Source organism: Ptychodera flava, chromosome 14 (assembly GCF_041260155.1).
Source record: "Ptychodera flava strain L36383 chromosome 14, AS_Pfla_20210202, whole genome shotgun sequence".
In the NCBI taxonomy this organism is placed as follows: Eukaryota; Metazoa; Hemichordata; class Enteropneusta; family Ptychoderidae; genus Ptychodera; species Ptychodera flava.
Window position 1 is genome coordinate 40,849,980 of NC_091941.1, and position 21,796 is coordinate 40,871,775.

General features: G+C 37.3%; 1 protein-coding gene across 1 annotated transcript; it reads right to left on the reverse strand.

Annotated features, from left to right (window-relative positions):
• Nucleotides 1-8,098: 8,098 nt before the first annotated feature.
• LOC139148862 (transmembrane protein 26-like) lies at nucleotides 8,099-8,833 on the reverse strand (the record flags this gene model as incomplete). The annotated part of the gene is made up of 1 exon (XM_070720291.1): nucleotides 8,099-8,833. A coding segment is annotated over one exon (609 nt), but the record flags the coding sequence as incomplete, so codon positions are not given.
• Nucleotides 8,834-21,796: the final 12,963 nt, after the last annotated feature.

The window sequence follows — 21,796 nt, forward strand, 5'->3', positions numbered from 1 at the left end:
TCATTAAACTCTCAACAAAAGTGGGGGCTAAAATCCCTCTAGCTGTAACATTTGATGATTTTTTTCCGACTATAATGTTTAAGCTTTTTTGTTATTAATATCAAGTTCTTGTTCAACTCCCCAAAGTATATTCAGATATAAACTATTCAGCTTACTGACACAACATCTCTGTATGTAGTTATTGTTTGAGATTTAGTCCAAATCAGAATTCATTTGTCAGCTATAACAATGCAGTCTACAGATTAACATACTTAGTCGCCAAGCTGAATATTGTGTATCTCAACATTCTTTAGGAAGTAGAACAAAAATCTGTAGATATGGAAAACTGGAGAAAAGAAAAGTCACAAAAGTTAAAGGCACTTGTAATATAATGGATCATCTTCAAAATTCAAAGCGGTTATCATGATTGCATCATACAAAGGTGTTTCTGATACTACGAGTGTTTTACTCTGGGTATTGGATACAAAGTCAGTTTTTAGCTCATATTTGGTTTATATATAAATACCAAAAAGAGCTTATATGATGAGTCTGAGTGGCGTCTGTATGTCTGTATATTTGTGGGTATGTATGTGCGGATGTATGTCCGTCACACACAAAGGCTCCCATACCGCCAAAGCTACCGTCTCAGTATTTGGTGTACAGGTAGATGTAGGGGTTGAGATGTGAATTTGTTCAAATGAACACGTCAGTGTCAAAAATGTGCAAATGAGGTAAGAAAAAGGGAAATACTGCAAGTGTGCAGGAGTGGTGGCAGTGAACTGAATCAGCCCACACATCTGAATAAGAGGATTTTGACCTTTAACCTATTTGTATGCAGGGTACCTATTATGTTTGGGAGTGGTAGCAGTAACTGAAACAGCTAATTGGTCATTTCCTGTCATTGTTTATAAACTGTGACATATTAACAGATCTGCTGAAACCAAGGATGTCTATTTTTGTACATCCGTGGTTGAAAGATTCTCTGCTATGCATGTTGCTAAAGTTGACCTCCAGTACCTAAAGTTTCAGACCTTTATATTTACTTTTGTCATTCTTAATTTTCTGGTTTTAATATTTCTTGTTGTTTTTCTGGTTGTACTGTGCAGAAATTGTCATAACATCAACGTATAATTTTCCTGCACTGAACAGATAGTAATAACACTTATTGTTGATCTTTGGTATGTACCAATTCTGATCAAATTTGAGCGAACACCGTATAATTGCGGTATTTTTATCAATAGGTATGTCTTGCCTGAAAGATTTATCAGCTTAAGCCAAATTGTGTCTGTAGTTGACATTATGTATTCAGTGGGTTTGTGAAACACTGGATAATGGGCATGATAGTCCATGTGAAACACTGCATAGTTGACATGGTAGTCCATGTGAAACACTGCATAGTTGGCACGGTAGTCCATGTGAAACACTGGATAGTGGGCATGGTAGTCTATGTGAAACACTGATTAGTGGGCATGGTAGTCCATGTGAAACACTGCATAGTGGGCATGGTAGTCTATGTGGAACACTGCATAGGAGGCATGGTAGTCCATGTGAAACACTGCATAGTGGGCATGGTAGTCTATGTGGAACACTGCATAGGAGGCATGGTAGTCCATGTGGAATACTGCATAGGGGCATGGTAGTCCATGTGAAACACTGCATAGAGGGCATGGTAGTCCATTAAAACACTGCATAGTTGGCATGGTAGTCCATGTGAAACACTGCATAGTGGGCATGGTAGTCCATGTGAAACACTGCATAGTGGGCATGGTAGTCTATGTGGAACACTGCATAGGAGGCATGGTAGTCCATGTGAAACACTGCATAGTGGGCATGGTAGTCTATGTGGAACACTGCATAGGAGGCATGGTAGTCCAAGTGGAACACTGCATAGGGGCATGGTAGTCCATGTGAAACACTGCATAGAGGGCATGGTAGTCCATTAAAACACTGCATAGTTGGCATGGTAGTCCATGTGAAACACTGCATAGTGGGCATGGTAGTCCATGGAAAAAAACACAAGATTAATGTATTACTTATAACTGTACATACTCATTATTCAATTACTATTTTTTTTATACATTGTTTCCTCTTATGGACTATATTAATGAACAAGAGCAGATTTCATCTTAAACTGTACCAAAATGCATTTTTTGAATAAAAGCCTTTCCAGGTGAACAGTAATATTTGCCAGCTTTCTTGATGCCTTTATGATTGTATCAGCAAATCCAATGTGCCAAGGTTCAGAACTAACCAAAGTGTGACGGCTCTGAGCAATGTATTGCCATGGGCATTGATTGGGCTGTCAACATTACACGTATTGAAACAATCACTACTGCAAGACTGTTGATACATTCATTGTGCAACAGTGGGTATTTGTACGGTATGAGAAGTTAATAAAACCAGCATCCCTTGTGTGTGTGTGTATGTGTGTGTGTGTGTGTGTGAGTGTGTGTTGGCCAGCATGAAAACACACTACAGTATCACATAAATGACACAATGTTTTATTTAGTATCAGAAAACGCCACCAAAAGCACAGAATCATGACATGACATCTTATGAAAACGTGAGGAAAGAAGCATAGCATGATCACACAGGTATGACTGTAAGTGATGAGGCACATCATCATGTCACAGTATGCTATCCAGAATTGTGCCTCAACGTTGCTTCATAATAAAGATTTTCCTCACAAACATTGAGTTGATTGAGGCTTTGTATTCACATTCAAAGGCAAGGATCAAAATGTACATTTTACAAGAGCACAAACTTCTCAAAACAGTGTGGTTGAAAACATGTACGCTCTAGATACCGACATTTGAAGACATTTACATCCCCATAACCATGTCTGATGAAGCTCTAAGTTGGAAAGGTAGTCAACAATTTTGCTTTTCAACCCTTTCCAACACAATTTTATTTAGAAAATAGAAAGGACTACATGGCTGACTTAGAATTTCTGAGAATGATAGAACTATCTTTCAAAAAAAAGGACTTTGGTTTCAAAGTTTGGTCTAGTTTCAGCTTCAAGAAAATATCATTCGTATGTCAGAAGTGAGCTTATGTCTCCTGTTTTAAATTCAGTACTAAATTCTTGGTACTGACTGTAATCATATATTTTATCCCATAAAATCTATTACACACTTTTTACAGCGAAGGATATCCATACATCATACATTTACAAGAAAATATATCATTGATATGTCAGAAGTGAGCTTATTACTCCTGTTAGAAATTCAGTACTCGATTATTGGTACTGACTGCAATCAACACGATTGGAACTAAATTGGGATAATTGGATTGGCACAATTTCTCAAAAATTTAAGGAATTTGTTAAATATTACACCATATTTACTAACCATCTTTAAAATTTTATTCAAAATTTGCGATGTTGTGCTTATGTTATGAGTAAGAATCATTGCATGACTGCATCTAATGCAATATTGTTCAATACTTATGAACAATATTTATATTTGAATGAAAATATGCGAACTTGTCTATGCTTTCTTTGGTACTGAAATACTAGTTTTAATCTCGATTTGTTACTTTTCCCCAACCAAAATGAAGTTTTTCGATGGATTTACGGTTTAGTTAGTCAGGGTCATTTCAAAAGTGCCCTGACTACATTTAGTGTTTTTTAAGCCCCAAATTGACGAAAAAGTAAGGGACATTTAAAAGTGCCCCGACTCAAAGTCATTAATTACACAAATTTTATGCATTTTGTCTCGTTTTTTTATGACATTTACACAAAAATACCACCTGTTCATAGAAATGAATACGGTTTAATGCATATATACAATAATTGACGTGTTTTTGTTATTTTGTTCGATGGAAACAATATTTTACTTTTTACAGTATTCTATCATTTTGTAAAATTTAAGCTGTAAAAATTTCGATTTCATCAAACTTTCATCAAAATTACTCTCATCCAATTATCCCAATTTAGTTCCAATCGTGTTAATCATATATTTTATGCCATGAAATCTATTATACACTTTTTACAGCCAAGGATAGACATATATCATTTATTTACAAGTGACTTTTTAAAAGGCAATATTGAAGCCTAGAAGACACCTAACAAGTTTTCCTCAAAACAAATGTTGAACAAATATTTATTGATTATTAACTACTTACTTTTCGACAGCTGAACCACTAATGTACAATTTTATTTACTTACGAAACAACCATATAACCAGACACTAATCACTCTAACATACATTATCTGTAAATATGGAATCTTTGGACAGCTATAAAACTGTGATAACCGTAAAATTTAATTGTGTGTAGGCATACATAAAATAATCATAGTAGTTTATATATTTGTTTCAACCCGTGATATTCATTAAAGCAAAACTAAATGCTGTTGCATGATGGACGATATGAAATGAAGTTCTACCAAATTGTAACTATTCATGCACTAAAAAGATATTTTTTCAACAATTGTCGTGCCAAAGGATGATGTAGCCACTGCAAACTTCTCTCTCTCTCTCTCTCTCTCTCTCTCTCTCTCTCTCTCTCTCTCTCTCTCTCTCTCTCCAGTCTGTCAAAATAGATATTTTATGACACAAGCCCATCATGCTTGTAAAAATCAGATATCTACATGTAGAACTTTGCCGTACCATGTCATAGAGTTTGTCAGTTTTACCCAATAATTACTATCATAAGTTTACCCAGTTCATCAAAATTGTGCATTGTCTACAATGCGAAAGTGTATTATGTATCTATAGCTGCTCTTTGGAAACATTGCCATAACCTTCTGAAAAGTGTCGAAAAAATAACTTTAAGTAACACGTTGTCAGTTTAAATTGACGATACAATTATTTAAGGAGAAATACTAATACTCAGATACTGTGCTGTATTGCAGATTACGAAAAATGTAACACATTTTACTTATAACTACTTTAAGAACACCGTAGGCTGTATCTCTGGAAAGTAACCATTCTATCAAATGCTCACGAGTGTCCTCGATCAGTTCTTTGTCCTGAATCAAGTAAAAATGTTGATAGTATCGAAAAATATCAACGACTGCATCGATTGCTTTATTATAGGATTTGGTCATCAGTTACATGATTGGAACTAATTTGGGATAAGTGGATGACGAAGTAATGTCTGTTTGATCTACAAATGTAAGCTCATCTGCTTTTCTTTTTAAGTTATACACTTGTTTTTATGAGTAAATTGTATTATTGCAACATTAATCTTTAGAGCATCTAACACTTTTGAGAAATTTGAAAAATATGAAGATCCAATTATCCCAAATTAGTTCCGATTCTGTTAGTTGCCTATGTCCCACCTTTTCTGTTCGTGAACTATTGTGTTATGGAAGGCCATCGGTGGTTTCTACATGTGCGACGGCATGTTATCCGGCTTACTTGATTAAAATGACTGACAATTCATCTCCTGTAGCAGTAAAGGAGTTTTCATCAGTTTATTGGCTCTGACAGCTCGATTGTATTCACCCAAAGTGAAACTATTTGTAGTCGTTGGTCGCAGCAAGTACTGACCATTTTCATTGTGAACGAATAAAAGCAACATTCAATGACACCAAAGAACATGGAAAATGATAAGTTGCTTTCAACGCCAAAAGTATGTGGGACTCGCATCTCTCCACACCCTTGACTTCAACTCTCTATGTTGACTTTGACTTTCTATTGCGTTTAGTAAATTAAACTAGAATGACGTTGACTTTTCTACGGTTGTTAGTAAATTAAACTAAAAACTACAATTACAGACACTTCAAGGTTTGTTTTTAAAGAGTTGTATGGACGAACGTTTCACGCAGTCAGACAGAGCTGACCAGTATGGACGAACGTTTCACGTAGTCAGTCAAAGCTGACCAGTATGGAGGCAAGAGGCACTCTGTCTTGCTAGCTCAACTGATGGATTTTTTGTCAGTAACACCACAGCTAACTTTGCACCTCAAAATAGTACAATAAATTTTATCAATTGTTTATATTTCTTTGTTTATTAAGATGGTCCATTCAAAACAATGCACACTAGAAAATAAACAGCCCGAAAGTTTTGAGGTTCAGTTTTCGTCCTTACTTTGATAGGTCGGAAATATAACCCCGGTTGATCTTCAACCCAGTAACTGTCGGAGTTTAACGTACCTACCAGTTGACAGGACAAAATTGTGCTTGGATGCTTTACATCCTATCAAATAAATATCTTGAAAGCTTTATCTGTTTACGGCCAACATCTGTTCGATTAAGTGTTCTGTGGACGTCACAGGTCTGATAAATTTCTTACGATTTCACTCACCATTTAAACCATTGAATCGAGTAGAAAAAGATGGATTGTCACGTCAAAACGAATATCACTGTTTTCAACCATCCTTAAAGGTCATAAGGTATCTATTGTTGCTCTCATCTAAATCTAATATAATTCCACTAAAGCAGCATTGGTTAAGGTAGTTGACCACAGTCAACGTCACGGTCACGTATTCTATGATCGCGGTTTTATTCTGGATAAAAGTTTGCATCTTTACATCAGCAAAACTCAAAAATACATTTGACAAAGTTGCAGAACATCAATACTTAAACATTCACTACTTAAAGGAGTTGTGTGTTTTGTAAATTTAAATTTTTCTATTTTGATGTTATTACTATGTTTGGTAGTAACCGCCATATAGCAACTTGGAAACTTAAAACAACAACCCAGGGAAACTGACAGTGTTCAAAGCTTTAGGAAATAATCCGTCGGCGATTTGTTACTCATGTCGTGAAATACAGAGAAACGCGGCTGCTATTAGCAATGAAATTGCAGGGACAGTCAACCTGCCTATTTAAGGGAGCATTCGTTTTTTACAGGGAGGGGGGATCGGTGGAAATCAGGGGGGTTGACCTTTACAAAACCGTTTTTAGGGAAGGTCAAATTTTACAATCGATGATTGAAGGGGGGGGTCAAAGTTTACAAAGGTTTGTATGGAGTTATGGAAAAAAAATTGACTTTGGAATTTCACCGAAATGTTGATTCACTATCTTGTAAATGAGGAAACTAGGAATATATTTTTTCCAATACAAAACTAGGTAAATCTGTGTATTAATCTACTCTTGATTATTGATATTAGCGTATACTTGATTAGACTAGGGCGATTACAAGTTCACGTGTGTGCAAAAAATTTGATTTTGGAATTTCACTAAAAATGTTGTACATAGCGGTATGTGAGGAAACTTTGAATATTTTTTTACAATACAAAACTAGCTATTAAAATCTGTGCTTTAAAAAAGTTTGACAATTTGATGCAAATGTACGTAACGAGAATATCATATTTGAAAGAGCAGATCTGAAACACCATATGATATTGGAATTTCACCCAGTGATTATTTGTAAAGATACAGACTGTGACATCTGGGGGAGGGTCGCTGTTTTTTCTTGCAAACACTTTTGAAGCCTCAAGGGCCTAATTTTTCAGCCCAGGGCCATAGGCTGCGAAGGGTTAATGAATCAAATCTGATGATTTTTTTTTGGGGGGAGGGAGGTTGTCACATTTTACAATGGATGAATTTGGGGGATCGAATTTTAGAAATTTGATTTGGAGGGGGGTCGCTTTTTACCTTTCATTTGTCGCTCAAATTCCACCCACCCTCCCCCCGTAAAAAACGAATGCTCCCTAAAACATTTGAACAGAAGGTGTTTTCAATGTTTTTGAGCGTAAATATAGCATATAACAGAACTTTGGGTAAAAAATATTTTCGTTGGGAACGTGAAAGCTGTTCGTAGCTGCCCTCCCACCACGACTAAAAATGTTCCCTCCCACAAAGTACTTTCACTTCTCCCCTCCCCACAACCAATGTGATCCTCTCCCCACCACAAGAACTGCCCACTCCCTCTCCCCATGCATAACAACAGTTCCTCACTGCCCACTCATATCATTTTGTCGCTCCCACTAAAGTGTGCCATCTTTTAGGTTCATAGAGCCTGCTTTTTACTTTGGACAGAAATTCATCCACGATAAACTTTAACTGCAGGCGACTGTCGCCCACTGTGAAATTAAAGCAGAAATTTTCCCCACCTCCTGAGATGCCCTCTTCTTCGCCCACTGATGAAATAAAACATATGCCCTCCCGTTAAGGAACCACTCCTGCTAAAGCCTTTTTTCACGAATAGCTGCATTGACTGCCTCGATTAATGTACTGGGATACAGGTGTACGCATGATATGCCTAGGACATTGCAAGCTCGTCTCTGATCCATCGCAAATTTCAAAAGCAGACTTTTATCTATTGCATTTTCATGAATTGAATTTTTGTTGCGTTAAATACGCGGAGCGTTCAATTTTGTGCGATGGTTGTTTTCCTCTTCTTCGATTTCGATAATTTGGAGAGTGCCGTCCTCTGACGGAGCAATTTTAACTGACTGTGTGACAGGTTCATCTACACAACCCATGACGATAAGTCGATAGCATTGTAACAGTAACATCAGGATGTTTTTGCACGTGAAAAACAACATTGTTTGATTGATGGCCTTATAATGTATCATCAGAAACAACCTCACGGCCAAAAATGGACCATCTTGCATTAATGACGCTATCAGAATGCCTCTTACCTCCGTTGGATATTTACAACTACAACATTTGTTTGTGGTCTTTTCGGACTTAGTGTCGCTGTTTGCTGTCAAGACAAGTGCAAACTGTAACATGCTAAGCGATGCTATGCTCATGATAGTGTATACCAATACTCTGTCGCATCTAACTACAGTTTCGGATATTCCTTCCACTGCGAATTCCAGGATGTCTGAGGCCATACCAATGTATACTAGAAGTAACGTAGATAGCTGTTCCCGTGTCAAGTCTCCTTTAGGTAGGAACCAACGACCAACGATCAAAATACACACCACAATTGCTCCAAGGCAAGGGTCCAGTAATCATCTGTCAATGCTAAATGTATTCCGATCTAAAATAAATACAGAAGACATTTGGTAATTTAACCAGGAGTGAGGATAGTTGTCCACAGAGTTTTGCTCTACTGCTCCGCAAACCTAAACAAACAACCCAAACCTACTCCCTTCTGAAACTTGTATCTCTTTTCTTATCTAGATTATCATGAATGATATATTGTTGTTTCAGTTGATATATTACTTTGATTGTAATCATTAATATCATCATTATTTATCATTATAATCATTGTTATTGCTGTTGTTGTTGCTGCTGCTATGCTATGTTGCTGTTGTGTAAAACTTCTTTCTACGTACGTGTAGGGGACCATTTTGTAATCTGGACCATAGAGAAACATAGACAGAGTGGCAACGGGTATTGTTTAAGGCGTGAAGCGGTTACGTAACCCATCCATGTTCGCCTCGCCTCAGGTTGCTCTCGCCTCTCTTTTCCGAAGAGTGCCGACCATGAATCCTTCGGTAATTTTCGGATTTTTGCCAATTGTTAAGAGAAAGTATGTTCGGCAAAGTTTGTGTTGTTGTTGTCGTGTGGGGCTGAGCAGAATCGACGAGCTGGCGAAAACGGGAGTGTTTTGAGCTTCAGGAAAATGAGTTTTACCGTTTTAAAAATTCCTCTCATATTTTTATGAATATATAATGAGTGTGTTTGAACCAAATTTGAAAGTCTTTTATCGATACTGTCTGGTGTTACTCAATGGTTTACGGTCAGTCATACGCTCTTTTATACGTGCGTCAAGGAAGGACATGTTTATGAAACTGCTGGCGTGTTATGTTTTGATTGGCGTTAAGCAGTGTTTCTGGCCTGAGAGCTCACAAAGTAACTATGGTTGCTACGCGACTGGCAGTACGATGCCATCTCGTCGTATTTTTCGCATAATCTCGTGTAATTATCAACCACAAACAAAGCCTCCAAAAAGTTTAACACCTTTGGAGCTCATTTTAATATGAAAAGCCAATAGTCTACCGAGACGACCATGGAACTGGCGTTGCGACTATGTCTATGGTACTCTGTGTCTGAACCAAAAAAATGAAACTGGCTTTGGGGAGACATTTACCGTGAATGTTCGCACTGTGTACGAGTCAAAATGCCGTGAATATGTATTATTTTGGCAGATTACACATTTTGCTGTATGCATCTCTGTACGTTAATGTTATGAAGGATATTTTGGAAGAAACTGCTGTATAATGAAAGGAACCACAGTGTCTCCATGGACAGGAGTCATACGATGGATGGTCGTGCTACAGATCCATCACGCTATCAACTTTGAATTGTTTTTATTAAAATGATATACACATTCAAAAAGTTTTGAAGATTGTACTTTTTCTCTTTTCTCATAACGTTTCTTTGACATTTACACATGTAAGAAGACCTTCATGAAAATATATGTACGAGGACAAATTTATTGCAACGTCGCGATTACATACGATAATTCACACAGAACGGGTTTTGATGACCGAACAGATTAGGGAAACATTTATTCCATTTCGTGCGCACTGTAAACCACCTGTTACAACGTAGTGCCACCAATGAGCAGGTGTCCATCTGTATATTGTAAAAAAGAGACGTGCACAGCATGTGTAGTAAAGTTTGCCAATTTCCATTTAGAACAGCTGCCATGGACAAGTATTGACCCCGGGTGTTAACCAAAGTTATAAGTACTGATAGTTATTGCTGAGGGAAACCAGGACTTCCTTGGAGTTCTTTAAAAAAGAAAGCCGAACCAGTTAGATTGAGATCAGTGGTCACAAGTCAAGTTCTGGTATATTTCCATGTCAACAAGGTCAAATGTCACATTCGACAAACCTCGAGCTGATTGCTGTCCAAGATATCAGACTGAAGTGATAATCAGCTGTAGACAGAGATATGCGTAAGAACTCTGGCTTCAAGGCTTCTTCAGCAAGCTGAGAGACGTATATGTTTAGGTCAAGTTTATTTGAACATTTCTTTCAGAAGCTGTGTGATATTTTTACTTGTTCCGAATTATAATTCGTAGCATGAAGTAATTTCCACAGAAATTTGTGTACTGGGAGAGGTAGTATTGTGAAGTGCTAGCATTGCCATAAAGATAAACTCACAAACTTAGGGGAAGATTTTACTCATCAGCTATTACCTCATATTTCGAGATACGTCGTTAGGCTGCATTCACAAAAAGTGGTTAGGGGGTTTGAGGAATTCAGGGGGATTCGAAAATTTTGGGGGTAGTAGAGGGGGGTGGACTTGAAAATTTTGCTCTGCCTGTAGGGGGGACTTGAAAATTTTTTGGTTCCCTTTTATATTTTACATTTTCCAATTTTTGTAGGTAATGTAAAGAAAATGAATACCATTTTATGTCATCCAATTGTTGTAATGTTAATAATCATTTAACAAAATCAAGAACCATTTTGTCACATTTCATGACTTTTATCTCGAAAAAATCTAAACATGTGTGATTTGTCATAAAAAACCAAACGAGCCTGGTAACAGGGCAGAGGCAGCAACTGTTGATGATTTTTGCAATATTTCTATGTAATATGTCAACTATAGGTTCTTGCTGTCTCCCTACAGCATGCTCAAACACACAATATTCAGCTTGTCGACAAAGCCTTTACATATAAATATGTATTAGGTGATAATATAATCAGTGACAGTCAGTTGTCAGTGATACAAATGCATGGTACACATACACAGGCTGTGATAGCAAGCTGAATACTGGACAGTTCAACATGCTGTAGGGAGTAGAACAAGAACGCAGTTGTATAAACTGAACAAAAATATTGTCAAAATTATCAATACAGCTACTCCCTGCGGGCACTGTCACTATCAGGTACTGCCCTGATTCTGCAGTGTCACTGTCACTGCATACCTGAGCAGTGATAGAGATAGCTCTGACTCTGATGTACATGGTAGTTGAAGAAGAGTTTTGGTAGTTGAAGAAGAGTTTTGTGTCAAATGATGCTCATGACAATGAAACATATTTGTACATGCACAAGATAGGCCAGAGAGCAACACATGGAAGACCAGGAGGCTTTCTGGCATATGAGAATAATATTAAAGAAAAAAGATGGGGGTCACCATGTTCAATTTTCTAAATTTTCATAGTCACGTCAATACAAAAGTCAATAATACAAAAGTAAAACTTTGAACAGTAAAGACTAAATGAAAAAATATGTGACTAAATGGAATTATTTATTTTTTAACCAAATTTACCATTATGGCACCCAAAATTTCAGAGATTAAAACATTTATTTGATGGAATATGTTAACCTTCCAATATTGTCAATTTTGAGTTGCATCTAATTCATATATGTCTTGTACTTTTGAAACAAAATTTTGTAGGGTCACTGTGCTCAGTTTTTTACAATATATGGCAATTAGCCAGAATTCACAATCTTCATACTCTCTCATGATCGTCATTTTGTGTGCTCTTCGGCAGGAGCAATTGGCCCGGCCAGATTTGGATTAACTCAAGTTGGCTTAGACTGATAAATCCAAAAAGTTCACTGATGCGTTTAAAAATGAATTAATTTAAGAACTTTCCTTAGAAATATGACTTTACAAAGTACTAATAACAGGTATTGTTGAACATCTGCGAGCGGAATGGCGCAATACGTGTTTATTTTGTCTGCGCGCACATCCTTTACAAATATGCGTGCTTGTGATATTTGGGGGGGGACTTGAAAAATTTTGATCATATAGAGGGGGGACATTTGAAAATGTTTTGGGTATTGAGGGGGGGATCTGAAATAAAATAGGTTTCAATCGCGATTCCTCCAGCCCCCCAATCGTTATTTGTGAACGCAGCCTTAGTGACATGATCACAGTGAAGTGTTTCTGTAACAAGATTGACCTCGTCATCATACAGCGACTACAAAATCACATAGACATCGACACAACAATGAGACATTGGAAATGTTATTGGCGACAAATATCTTGAGTGAAATACATCTGATTTGATTAATTATTTAATCAGATAATCAATGTCATTTTATTTAAAAATTACAAATACTAATAGGTTTACTGACGCCCAGACTTGATTGGCCAGAGAAAACCTGATTGTCGACATCGAGGTAGCTGATGACAGAGAACATTACCATGTGTAAGTTAGAAAATCAGAGGTAGGAAGTCTCGTTTTCAGATAATATTTGTATATCACTTTACTCTACTACCGATAGCAAAACAGATCCCTGTCACGTATTACAAATGTAACGACCCTTGCAGTGCGGACGCAGATGTGCGATTTTTCCGTTGTTGCTAAGCATGCTTATGCCAAATTCCATCGTTGCCAAGGGGTCCTGGCGTGCGCTTCAGAGCAACATCAGACTGACTGGGTGACGGTTCAGGTAGGTGGAGCTCTCCAAATTTTCGTTTAATTTCGTAAGTAAGTTTGAGATCGAATATTTAAGTAATCTTATTTTAAGAATACTGGTCTTCAATCAAAATTGACCGTTTATGCATTACTCCCCCTCTAATAATGAAAATATGCCCAAAGAAAATTGACATTGCTGACGATAGTGGATTGCATCGTTAGGAGAAAGTTGTCAATATTATGTACTGCTTTCTGATGTTAACATTTCTGTCTCACGGCCTTATCTTGAACAATTTTGGTAATTTCCGTAACAGTTTATGTATAGGAATAGATTTTGTGAATATCGGTTCTGGAGGAGGTCATTTGACAGTACGATAGCGTATGAAATGCAGACACCTGAAAACCGGAAGTACATTAACTTTCCAGGCGATATAATTGATGATAACTTCGTTCACAATATTCATATTTAGTATCACGGTCGTTTAATCCAGTTATTTGTTAGGGAAGCATTAAGTTGACAATCTTCTGTCGCTTACTTAATGTATTATCATGCAGAATAGCTATAACCGTCGCGGTATTTCAAAACCAATACCATGCAAGTTACCCTCGAGCCACAGTCACTTGCTGTTCGATATACGGCGATGGCCGCTTTGGTATGCATTAGAAACATAGGAAGTCGGGAAATGGAATAGCCGCTATACGCACGTACAGCCGAGTTCGGAGACGGATTTTCCTGACAAAAAGCTATAGTTTACTTAATAAACCAGCATCGATGGCTTCCAACACGTCTCTGAATCCATACCTGTTATAGTCTATCGTCAATAACGACCTTCTTGCATTTTTGGGTACGATTTCCGATTCTTCTCTCGATTTTTCTCTGAGTGTCTACAATGTGACGTAGTATTAAACATGAAAAAAAACAAAGTCCCCTTCCTATGACCCGCGTCTTTAGCCATAGCAGTGACTATTTTTTAGCTTCACCAGTGTACACATTAGAGAAAATGATAGTCTAGAGGGCGATGCTGTATACTAATTAGGCTGAAGTTCATATCAAGCATAGGGAGTCTATTGGGAGTTCACGTCGGATGTGCATTAAGTTTGTGAGATGAGATCCTATCAGAAACAAATGAGAGCATTTAAGTCGGACGATTCCACAGAACAGCTGATATGGAAGGATGTTTTGTGAAAATCCTGTTTTATATAACAATATCTGCTACTGATATCTGTTAATATATCATGCATGTATATCCATTGAAGTGATAATTTTCAAAGAGTGTCATTCTTTATAAAATTCAACGCACTAAAGTGTTTTACAATTGACTGACGACTTGATGAATTATCATTGAGAAATACTTTTAAAACATATGTCTAATAAATGATAAATCTACTGGTTTTTAATATGCATGTATATTAATAAGTGGTGTGAACTTATTCTTTCAGATCAACACTACATGGACTGACGGCCAGTGAACGTTATGCGTGACAAGACTGAAACATTTAAATTTCTTTTTGACATGTCATTACAACAATGATTTATTGCCATTAAAGACATTAATCATTATTACAATCTAGATTTGCTGCAATTTTATGAATTTTGGTTCAACGAAGTACAAAGATCCACAAAGATTTTAAGATTTATTAGTAATGAAGCTCTACAAGTTACATTTGCTAGAACCGAATTATTTAAGCAGTCTTTTTGAGTAATTACCTGTACAACAATTTGCCTTCAGCGATAAGAAGTTGTACAAGTCTTAGAGGTTTTAAGCAGGCTTGTTACAAATTTTATCGACAAAGCTTTTTTCGACACTTTTACATGAAACCTGTCTGTGTTGTAATGTTGTTGTGTTTGACCCTTGTGAAAAGAGGCGTATACCTATCATGACTATAGAGTTAAAATAAAGTTTATAGGGCCTATTGTTTTTGTATTGTTGTAAGATACTTATTGCATCAAATTGTAAAAGATTTATAAAAAATACGTATTTTAGTTTAGGTAAATCGCATAACCTCATCATTAATTAAACCAGTACTTTTAGAACAATAATTGTTAAAATAATTGAACTCAGGTATAGCCTTGAAGCTGTGATACTTGTATTTTTTTCTCTTTCTGGCTCAATATGTAAGTGTGCATTTCAGAAAAATCAGTGACAATCAGCAAATAGTTCATTTATGCTTTTTTAGTAAATTCATATTGGCCACTTTAGAGATACAAGGCTTCAGTAAATCGCCTCATTTTTTATGCTTAAATTTCTGCACTTTTATAGGGGAGATACTTTCTCCGGCGCAAAAGTTCAGGATGAGAAACGGTAAACGGTAGCCGACTGGTTTTGTGTGAGGCCTAGCAGCTAGGCGATGTAGCTGTGGGTCCATAGCTGTGGTGTTTTCAGACGGGATTCATGCCTTTTACGGGCTGGTTTTGACTTTTACGATTTTAACCCCGCCACCACACGGGTTAAAATCGTAAAAGTCAAAACCAGCCCGTAAAAGGCATGAATCCCGTCTGAAAACACCACAGCTATGGACCCACAGCTACTAGGCGATGTTGCTGTTGTTGCTGTGAGTGTGTGGGGGTTCGAATCCCGTTTGGGTTATAGTAAAAATTATATTTGAGAAACGCTACAATGAGTATCGTCGCTAGAGGGCAACCTTCACGCATGCGCTTTAGCTATTATTTTAGGGATTTGCAAGGACTGCCTGTACCCGCCAGTGCTATTTTAAGTTAACATTTCCGTCTCACGGCCTTATCGCCAAAACTGAGGGCACAGCGTTTCAGTTGGATGTCTGTGTAAAAGGACAGTGACAAAATCAAACTTGGAGAAGAAACATGTAATGAGCATGACCGGAAAATTCAGGAGTGAATGAGTTGTATTTTCTGTCAAAACGCACGAGACAACATTTTGACTTCGCGATTTTCAGCGATAGGCCTATAAACTAATAAGACACTAAATAATGTACGATTTGGTAAATCTAACTATTTATCTTTCAATTCGCCTAGTTATAATTAACATAAGTAGAATTCTCGATGAATTACAGGCGATATTTCTTTACAATGTGTAGCGCTAGATTTAGTGATTTTTTTTTGAAATTTTCGCGTTCCATACCACCCACGAAGGAAAATCGATTTTGCGCGTCTCGGGTATCTGCGTCCGCACTGTTGGAACACGTGAAAAACTTCAGTTATTAAACAATCTAAATGTTCTAAATCTGTCGTGCGACTCGCGCCGCTATGCTTAAACCTGGTCGGGTATCGCGCGAGCCGCACGGCCCAGCCGCAAGGGGCTAATTTTTTTTGCAGCTATTTGCGATCGTGCTTGTTCGTGAAAGTAGCGCGGTCCTAAGAGAACTGCATCTTGTCTCTCAAGGCAGACGACATGGCAGCACAGATGCAAAGAGAGACTCAGACAAAGTAATAAATTTCAATGAAATGCTTTTGGCATAACTCTGTATATGGTGTGGCTATTACTGCTTGTTATCGGGGTGTTTTGCTAATGGACTGGCTGCCTCTTTGTCTAGATGTGCTGTCTGCCCGGCTGGGTGTTCGGCGAATGGGTTAACTTGCTTTCCCCTCAGCTTGGGAAACTCGATGTGAAGAGAGGCGGCAAGGACATTAATGAAGTCTGAAGGCCCAGATAATGTAGATATTCAAGTCGGAAAGTTGAAGGTGGCTTTCTTTTCTCAAGAATATCGATCACTTACAAAACAAAAAGAACAAAAGATATTGCCATGTGGAGGAATCAGCCGAATTCACAAAACACTCTTAAATCTTGACGTCTTTTCAAAGTAGATTGCTTGTTTCCAAACGTCGTTCGGTGAGAGCAGCTTGTCTCTACTTGCATTGGTTGGTGTGGGTCACGCATGACGACCCTGACTTCACCGATGCATTCCTAATGACATGGTGTTATTTCTGTCTGCATTGTCCAGGGCTCACTGACAGTGTCGACAGTGTCGAACATTTGAGCTACCCTGACAATTTAATACCAGTGGTCGGGCGGCTGTGGCGTTAACGACAACATATGCACTGGTACCTGGCAACAGATTCAACGATTGCGTTTTGTCACTCAACACTTGTCAAGAAAGTGTTCGCCTCAAACCCATGTCTACTGTCTTTCTACCCGACAATTGTACTCCTATCATGAGTTGTAAAATGTTTCAGTCATGTTGTTACTGGATTTGGCCCGAGGAACATTACCTTGATTTTGTAAGCTTAGTCTTCAAAGTGAGGGTATTGCTCATTGATTGACAATGATATTTTGAAAACCAAATAATTAAGTCATCATGAGAATAAATCGATAGAAAGCGGTCATTTATATACGAAATGTTTTTACAACTTGTGTAAATTATAGTTACACAAATACCTGTGTATCAATAAATAGTGATGAAGTCAAATATTATCAACCTAATTATCTCAAAATCTCCCCTGTATGTGGTGTTATGAATGTTAAACACGATTGGAACTAATTTGGGATAATTGGATAACGTTGTAACATTGGTTTAATCTGCAATTGTAAGCTCTTCTGTTTTTCATTTTTTGTAATACACTTGTTTTTATGCGTAATTTGTAACATTGCAACTTTCAGCTATAGGTTACCGAACACTTTTGGTAAATTTTAATTAAAAAAGATCCAATCCTTCCAAATTAGTTCAAATCGTGTTCGATGTTAGGTCTCTTGCCAAATACGATTAAACATCGTGGATCCACAGAAAGAATGAAGGGTCTTAGACAGACAGTAAGCGTTGTGTTTACTGGCAAGGGCTAGAAGAAAGAAAAAATATTAATGGGCTAGGTGGAGTCGAGCAAGTTAATTTTCGTTTCCTCTCGCTCGAGCCCACTAATTACGTTTTAATTTTCTTGAAAAAGAGCAGTGCGCAGGGTTTTGGAGCCACACATTGTTATACTTGATGTTTGGCGATGGATCTTTTCCTCACAATACAAACTAATCTCTAATGTTATGAGAAAAGATATACCACATTGTCGAATTTTTGCATTTCAACACTGACGCGATAATCTCATGTTGCTAGTGATAAATATCCTATGACGACAATCCAAAGATACAACTTTATGATGTGCACAGTGTAATCACTGTGCACTGATTACGCTGATAACTATTCACAACTGTCCATTGTATGCCTGTAATACAACAGATCATAAATATTATATCTTCTGCCTTGCATAACACTGTCATTTTTGCAGTAAGTTTGTCAAATAAACATGAAAAAAGGCTACCGCGGCTACTCTGGGAGGATGAGAAGCAAACCCCTTCTCTGTCTCTCTCTGTCTCTCTCACTCTCCCTTTCTGCCTATTAAACCGTTCATTATCCAATAAAAATGAAAAAAAGATACAGCAAAATGTGATTATCAAACTACCGTCAACCTAACAAATGCTGACTTCTTGTGATCAGCACTTTTGTCTTTTAAGATAGTCGCGTAGTGTTTTGATCTATGTGTTAACTTCAATTCGGGTTTAATGTACGAAGGTGATTGAAAGCATAGTTATTTGCACATCTCTGTGGTTCGTATTCATTGTAGAATTGTACTCAATTCGGTGAATAGATCAAAACTCTTTCCAGAAGCATAGAGTTACGACAGAGCTATGGCGCTATGAATGAAGTCTTTTAACGAACTCTGTCTATTTATTCAATGTACAACAATCTGTAGGTTTTGATTTCCAATGTTTGACTGAACCTCGTCGATGATCAAAGGAGCCTGTTCAGCAATCCAATGTACTCCTATATATTATTCAATTCGAATGAAAGGCAAAATGATGAATCATGCATTGGCTACTGGCAACGGGCCTAAACAGGGACATATACTATGACAACACAAAATAACACATATAACAAACAGCAACAGCGTACTAAATGGATTACCACTCATAAAATACTCTTTAAAACTATAAGACCCCCTTCGAAGTTCTCCAACTCTCGTTTTCGTGTGTTTTATGAATTCTCGATGGGAAAACATTTGTGTGAAACACATTTTAATTTGAGAACTGCCATTGGAAACGAGGAATGGAATCTGGAGTATGTATTCAAATTAAAAGTAACAAAAAATTACACCCATCGAAGATTAATTGCAAATGTGATATTTTTCGGAGATAATGTTAGCATGTGATGGGCTTTATGAGTAGACACCGACACAAAAAATGCACACACACACACACACACACACACACACACACACACACTGGAACACTCTAGTCTAAATATATGACGAAAATAACATATCTGTGACGAAAATAACATTTATAATGCTTACTCCCTGGAAATCGGATAATGCAGAGACGTTCCTGTGGATATCGCTGTCTTCAGTGTCACACGAATCTAATTTATGCAGACGTTTATAGTCGATGCGTTTCTCCAACAATTCAACTTCCAATAGAAAGACGCATACAATTGTGCTGCATAGATATAGAAAGATGCTGGGACACACCCTTGTAAAAGAAACAAAAACAAAATATTAACTTGTGAAACCACTGACAGACAGTCATTTAAAGAATAATAAAATACGATTCATATCAATTTTCAAACACGCTTAATATAGCAAGGCTCTCGAACATGAATGAAAGCAACCGCTTAAACTGTGAACAATCAGTATTTCTATCCATTGGATGTATGGTGTTGGTTGGTCGCACATCTAAAAACATCGCTCTATCCAGCACAACGTTTTGTAGATTCTATGCACTTTTTGTCTTTTTAATATTTTCTCGTCATATTTGTAGTTTAGCATTGCACGATCCAAATAACGGATACATTTTCCAGAAACAACACCGAAATGAAAGCTTTCTCTCAGTGTCACTGCATGCAACAATTATAAAAGTGATGTGTAATTTCCGACAAATATTTCATCAACTGAAAAAGTATAGCCTATGTTTTCCTTTAGAGTAAGTACATAAGCCATGTATGTAAAGTAACGCAGAGTAACTTGTGGTAATGTAGTGCAGTGAGTAAAAATAGTACGAAGGCGACTCGACTGATTATGTAAAATAGAGACGGAAAGTATATGACGCTCTGCGACCTGACATAATTTGTCTTGAGGACGCAGGATATCTTGCCTATATCTTTAAGCTTATAGTAACTAGTCTAGGTGTAAAAGTTTATTTTCCGTGAGCTGAATCTATACATTTTGTTGAAATAAGATTTTGTGGTATTTAAGCTCCACCTACCATTTCCATTCTCCCTTAGATTTCGTAATCTTCAAGGTGATTATGAATTCTATTGGTAACAATGCCAACGGTATGATTATAATCCAGTAGATTGGATCATCTTTTACATCGGTTAATCTCCACACACAAACAAATCCATGGATGAAGTACAATAATCTCGCAAAGAATCCCTTCAGGATGACAAGAATGGCCATCCTGTAGCACAGAGTAACGTCCGGGTGATCATTGGTATATAGTCGAGCGACTTTCGTGTTCAGAGCAGCAAAGCTGGGTCATATGATCCGTGACCTGCCTGTTTTGCTTGGTCACGACATGCAGCAAAGACAATAACACGACACAATAGCCAAACACAATAGAGGTTTGTATCACATTACAGGTAATGTCGTGATCGTGAATACAAAGGAGGCGTTTGTACAAACCAGGAGACTTAGGCCTACAGATTAGGCATGATTTTATGGCATCTGAAAACTTTGCACGTGTAATTCAAAGATTTCTCATATTTGGTCTAAAATGATCTCTGCCGTGTAGCATAATTTGAATTCCCTTGTTTGAAAGCAATATAATTAGTCATGGTAGTCAATGCCGCTCATGCCAGGGTTCATATCTTTTACTGTAAGAAAACATAACAGTTCAAAGTTACCATGTGTATTTCCACGAGAAGTTCGACAAGATACAAAAGTGTACTTGAAGTACTGTTCTATGATGTTTTTCTCTGTTAAGACTTACGCAAATAATGTACAGTATGATTACGAAGCGAGATTTATACACGTCACTGATATGTAACTGGACAAAGCACAATCCTCAGCTGTGGTATTTCCTATGAACAATTGATCACCGGTCTACAGTGCTCACCATTACATACCAGAGTTCAGTGCTTTCGTCGGTTGAACACCAGATACAATATTGCCCTACCAAAGTTAAAAAAAGAAAACAGTGTGGCATGGTCAAGGTACCATGCAGCCAATAACACTGTTCTACTGTGATATTTGACACAAATGATATCAAAACTAGGAAATGATTCTTTCACGTTGTAAATAGAGAACATAATTATCAATCATAAGGAGGTACTACTTTGAAAATTTCTCAACTGATAAATTTTCAGTGCATCGAAGTCTTTTCATCGTTGCATAATTTCGGTGTTCTTAGTGTCATCTTCTCATTAGAAGAAAATCATGAAAATCAATATGGCGTTGTGTAGTGCAATGGACATAGGATGTCATTAACTAAAATGACAGTATACCGACATCCTCGGGCACATGCTACACTCAAAACTATCTGAATCATTAGTTTGAGAACTGAGAAACATTTTTGAAAATGATTAATCACAAATTTCTAAATACTTCCAGTAAATTTGATGGAAATAGCACCCTCATACATGCAAATATGAAAGCTGATGGACAAGCATTTTGAGAGAAACTCTACTGCAACCAGTCTTTCGCTCTACTGACCATGCTTGAACCTTAGTCCCTCCATGGACTTAGCTTGAA